Source organism: Aegilops tauschii, chromosome 7 (genome assembly GCF_002575655.3).
Source record: "Aegilops tauschii subsp. strangulata cultivar AL8/78 chromosome 7, Aet v6.0, whole genome shotgun sequence".
NCBI lineage: Eukaryota > Viridiplantae > Streptophyta > Magnoliopsida > Poales > Poaceae > Aegilops > Aegilops tauschii.
Genome location: NC_053041.3, coordinates 490,657,700 through 490,662,988, shown reverse-complemented (window position 1 = coordinate 490,662,988; position 5,289 = coordinate 490,657,700). Strand labels below are relative to the sequence as shown.

The 5,289-nt window shown below is 48.4% G+C and overlaps 1 protein-coding gene across 1 annotated transcript; it reads right to left on the bottom strand.

Annotated features, from left to right (window-relative positions):
• Positions 1 to 2,382: 2,382 nt before the first annotated feature.
• LOC109771029 (thiamine thiazole synthase, chloroplastic) lies at positions 2,383 to 4,000 on the bottom strand. The gene is made up of 2 exons (XM_020329747.4): positions 2,971 to 4,000; positions 2,383 to 2,843 (listed from the first exon to the last, which is right to left on the bottom strand). The coding sequence occupies exons 1-2, from the start codon at positions 3,853 to 3,855 to the stop codon at positions 2,673 to 2,675; spliced, it is 1,056 nt and encodes a 351-aa protein (XP_020185336.1). The 5' UTR covers positions 3,856 to 4,000; the 3' UTR covers positions 2,383 to 2,672.
• Positions 4,001 to 5,289: the final 1,289 nt, after the last annotated feature.

Genomic DNA, 5,289 nt, shown 5'->3' with positions numbered 1-5,289 from the left:
ACTTAATACTCTAGATGCATGCTGGATAGCAGTCGATGTGTGGAGTAATAGTAGTAGATGCAGAATCGTTTCGGTCTACTTGACACGGACGTGATGCCTATATTCATGATCATTGCCTTAGATGTCGTCGTAACTTTGCGCTTTTCTATCAATTGCTCGGCAGTAATTTGTTCACCCACCGTAATATTTTCTATCTTGAGATAAGCCTCTAGTGAAACCTATGGCCCCCGGGTCTATTTCCCATCATATAAGTTTCCGATCTACAATTGTAGTTTCCTATTTACTTTCTTTGCAATCTTTTACTTTCCGTTCCATAAGTAAAAAATGCCAAAAATATTACTTTACCGTTTATCCATCTCTATCAGATCTCACGTTGCAAATAACCATGAACGGATTGACAACCCCTTTATCGCGTTGGGTGCAAGGTTGGTGTTTGTTTGTGCAGGTATTCGGTGGCTTGTGCGTTGTCTCCTACTGGATTGATACCTTGGTTCTCAAAACTGAAGGAAATACTTACGCTACTTCGCTGCATCACCCTTTCCTCTTCAAGCGAAAAACCAACGCAAGCTCAAGAGGTAGCATGGTCCTCTGTATTTTGCAAGTTGTATGCTAGCTACCTATCGTATAGACGGATAGACCTTGAAGAAGGCAACATAGTCTACGATAACAAAATGGAACACCAACCAACAAGTAAGTGATGGATTTGGATGGAGTCTCGCAGAAGAAGAGTACGTGTGCTAGAGCCCCCCAAGACGTCAGTCCTTTTTCTGCTTGTTGGCCAAGGTCAATTTACTGAATCCCCCTTCAAAACACCAACCCAATCTCCATTCCTTGATGAGAAATGAGCAAGATCATATGTTTATCAAAAATATAGCCCCTATATAAACCTAGCCCTTACTACCCGAACTTCTTACCTTCAAATAGGACTAACAGCCCGAACCCGCTTGCTTATCTTCTATGATCTAATTAAGTTAAGCAGTGGTCATTTTTTAAGTGACTAGAACTTCTATCAACTACTATTCTAGCACCCAGCCGTGCCATGTGTTTATTCTATTCTATTCTATTCTTCAGGACAAACCGAGACCGATGCTCCAGATGCCGCCTAGTTATTTTGTTGTCGTCATGTGTTTTATTTGTGTGTTGCATTCATCATCGCATCATTCACATTGCATCGGCACTTCGTTGTCGTCATGTTTTAAAAACTTGCATCCGCTCGTAGTTGCCGCTTCTTCCTTGTCTCTGTTGACCTCCTCTCAGGTCAACCGGACCGCTCTCTTCTATCTCTTCTCCGAGCCCATCAAACTCCCCTCTCTTTCGTCAAACCCCTCGCGCGCGTCCGAAAGCTGTCCCAAACCCGATCCGGGCAGTCGTGACCGATGGGTCTGGATCATCCCCAAACATCCCCAAAATATCTTCGGTTTGTTCTTTGGACTCTCCTAGCCTTTTATCTAAACCATTCAATCTTGATCAGAGGGTCGGTGTAGCCCCTACCCTAATCCCACTGCTATATAAACCAGCCTACCCTAACCCTAGTCTACCCAATCCCATCCGCGCCGCCGCCGCTCTCTTTCTTCCCCTCGGGATCCATCCCCACCAACCACAGCCTCCGACCAAATCCCTGGTTTTCCGCGCAGCCGCCCAAGCATCTCGTTCCCGAGTGGATCGAGCGCTTCGCCTCCAAGCCCCTCTCGGTCGGACCTCCTCCTCCGGCCTCTCCATTTCCTTTTCGCTCTCTGCTCCTAGTTGCTTCTGACAGTCGCCGCCGCTGTCACCTTGTGCTGTAGGAGTCCGCCAATCGCCTCGGCTCTAGCCACCCCCGCCGCTCGCGCCCCGCCGAAGATATTTTGGGGATGTTTGGGGATGATCCGGACCCATCGGTGCTATTATTTTCTCGTCATGCAGGCAACTTCTCTCTTATCGTGAATCCCTCGAAGCTGAACTATATGCGTGTATGGAGGGTCTATCATTGGCTATCCAGCGAACTGAGCTTCCAGTTGCAATCGAGATGGACTCCCTTATTGCAGTGAAGATGATCCAGGCAAAAGAGGTGGATAGATCACTCTATGCATCGCTTATCAAGGAGATTAGATATCTTATGTCTATTCATGAATCATGTATTACTTATATCGTTCGTAGCCAAAATAAAGTTAGTAATAGTTTAGCTAAGTTTGCTCGTTTAGAAGGTCGAACCATGACTTGGATCAGTTCTGGGCCTTTGGTTGCTACGGAGTTAGCTACGATTGACTGTATGAACTTCTCGAGGTGAGTAATACATTTTTCACCCGCAAAAATAAACCTTGATTGCTGATTTATGTGTCACCGGAAACTGGAAAAAAGAAAACTCGATCCGGCCATGGAGTAAACAGAGCCGACACACCAACATAGAACTCAACCTTTTTATTCCCTCCTCTTGTTCCAGAAGGATTCATCATCCATGGAGCTGCCGTGAGGCAGAGCAGAGCAGAGCACATGGCGGGCAGGTGGCATGAACAAAATACGCTAACACAAGAAAACTAAAGATAAACATCGGAATTAAACACGAGTCTGACAAATCACAAAGACAAGCCCTCGTCCCTAAGCATCCTCCGTTTCACCGAACCATCTTATTGATTTTGCGCCCCCAAACACCAGCGTACGTACGCCTCTTGGTGTCCGTGGTTCATTGCTTTGCTTTAGGCGTCCACGATGTCGCCGTTGTTGGTCGCCGCCAGGATCATCTCCGGGTGCAGCGCCGGGGTCACGTTCTTGAGCGTCCCGTCGATGCCGTTCGGCCGGCCGAGGGCCTTGAGCGCCAGGTGCGCCGCCTTCTGGCCGGAGATCATCATGGCGCCGAAGGTCGGGCCCTGTAACCAACAGCCGCCACAAGACAAAACAAATTAATCCGGTCAGTCCAGCACAAGTCGAAAGGAGATTCTTCTTCTTCTTCTAAGAAGAGGACGCGTGTATAGGAAAGCAAAAATTTAGGAGTACCATTCTCGGGGCGCCGTCGATCTCGGCGACCTCCATGCCGGTGACAATCATGCCGGGGACCACCTCGCGGGTGAGGCGCACGATGGCATCCTCGGCGGTGTTCATGTCGAGCGCCTTCATCCCGGGCACCGCCTGGATCATGCCGATGTCTTGGAGCCGCTTGACCCCGGTGGCGCCGAAGGGCCCGTCGTGGCCGCAGGAGCTCACCACGACCTTGGCCTCCATGACGTTGGGGTCCATGCAGGACTGTGTGTCGTGGTTCATGGAGACGAGCGCCCAGTTGGTGACGACGCCGGCAACGCGGTTCTCCTTGACGATGAGGTCCTCCACGGCGACGGCGTTGAAGAGCTTCACGTTGGGGCGCGCGAGGAGGCGGCTCATGACCGTGGAGGTGAAGAGCGCGGCGTGCTTGATGACGACGTAGTCCTCCTGCTCGTCGTACTCGATGTTGAGCTCGTCGAGGAAGAGGTGCGCCGGCTTGCGCACGACCATGGCGGAGAAGAGCTGGCCGCCGAGCCAGGCGCCGCCGCCGGGGGACACGGACTGCTCGATGATGGCGATGCTGATGGAGGGGTCCTTGGAGAGCTCGTACGCGCAGGACAGCCCCGCGGAGCCGGCGCCGACGATGACAACGTCGGTGTCGGCGTAGGTGATCATGTCGGTCATGTAGCGGCGGGTCATCTCGCGGGACACGATGGACTCCTTGATGGGGCTGAACTTGAAGGCGTTGAGGTCGTAGGGAGGGGTGGAGGAGGAGATGGAGTTGCAGATGGCGCCGGCGCGCGGGGTGGCGACGCAGGACGGGGTGCGGGCCGCCGCCGGGAGGCGGACGCCGGAGAAGGAGGTCTTGAGGAGGCTGGAAGCGGTGGTGGCCATGGCTGCCATGGTGTGTGGATCTGTGCTAGCTTTTTTTTGGCTGAGATGGGTGGAGACTGGAGACTGATGATAAGGGGGAGTGTGAGTGGCAGGGTATAAGAAGAGGATGAGAGGCGAAATATCTGGAGATTGTGGGTACGTGCCGTCAGATCTGAGTATGTCGCAGCCTTTGGACTCATTCGGGATATTTTGCGGAGCGTTTCGGATCCTCTGTAAAACACAGCAGCCTCTTCTTCTTTGTTTTCTGTTGATTTTTACTCTCAATCGATGGCGCGTAAAATCAAAATCAACACAAATAGAGTAAATAAATTGAAATAACCTAAACCAAATCGGTCCTTTTCTAAAATCATGTACTGCATTAACTTAATTAAATCAAAGCAAATCTTCGCAAAATCACAACTAAATCGAAACTTTCATTTCCTTCCCTTACGAACATCCAAATCAAATCAAATCATATCAAAATCTCAACTAAATCAAAAACTTTTCTTGCATTCCACTATCTGTACTTAAAATCAAATTAAATCTTATCAAAATCTCGAATATAGTGGGTGTAATGTATATGTCATATATAATTAGTGTTGAACCACTAGAATAAAGTATGCATCTGTTGCAATGCACGAGCAATTAACTAATTGTTTTGGTTGTCATCGTGGAGTCAATCCCTGTCAAAAGAAGTAAATCAGCAAGTCATTTTTTTTTACTGTGATGGAGTCGGCAATGACATCAACCTAGGATATGAGGTCAGCAGTGATGTCATTTAGTACATGACAAAATCTCTACTATTAAAGAAGAGTTGGCCGCGTTGACTCCCCTCACCCCTCATCCCCCCCCCCCTCACGCACTCTCCCCCTCCTCGATTTTCTATTGATTTCTTGGTACTCTCAACATATGCCGCACAAAAAATAAAATAAAATAAATAGAGTAACTTGGAATAATCTAAACCGACTCGGTACTTTCCAAAATCACGCCCTAGATTAACTCAATCAAATGCAATTAAATCTTGCCGAAATCACAACTAAATCGATAATTTCCGTTCATTTCCCTACGAATACCTAAATCAAACCAAATCTTACCAAAACCTCAACTAAATAAAAAACTTTGCATGATATAAGCAATGAGGTCAGTAGGACACCATATCGTCCATAAGGGCATGAACTATGGAGGCACTAATATGCTGCTGAGTGCTTCTCCAGATTAGATGTAGGAGTAGAGATGTGAATCACTACATTTACTCAGCCTAGTGTGTTCCCCTCTTTTGTCTTCTCTCTCTCTCTCCATCTTTTTTGTCCTAAGCCAATAACTTCTCATCTCGTCCACTTTGATCAATCACTTTTGCCTCCTTCTCTCTCCCTTCTTCTTTTGTGACGAATCACCGACCTCTCTTAGTCTCTTGCAGGACCCCGTTCTTTACCTTTTTTCTCAATGACAGCAGGGCATCCGATG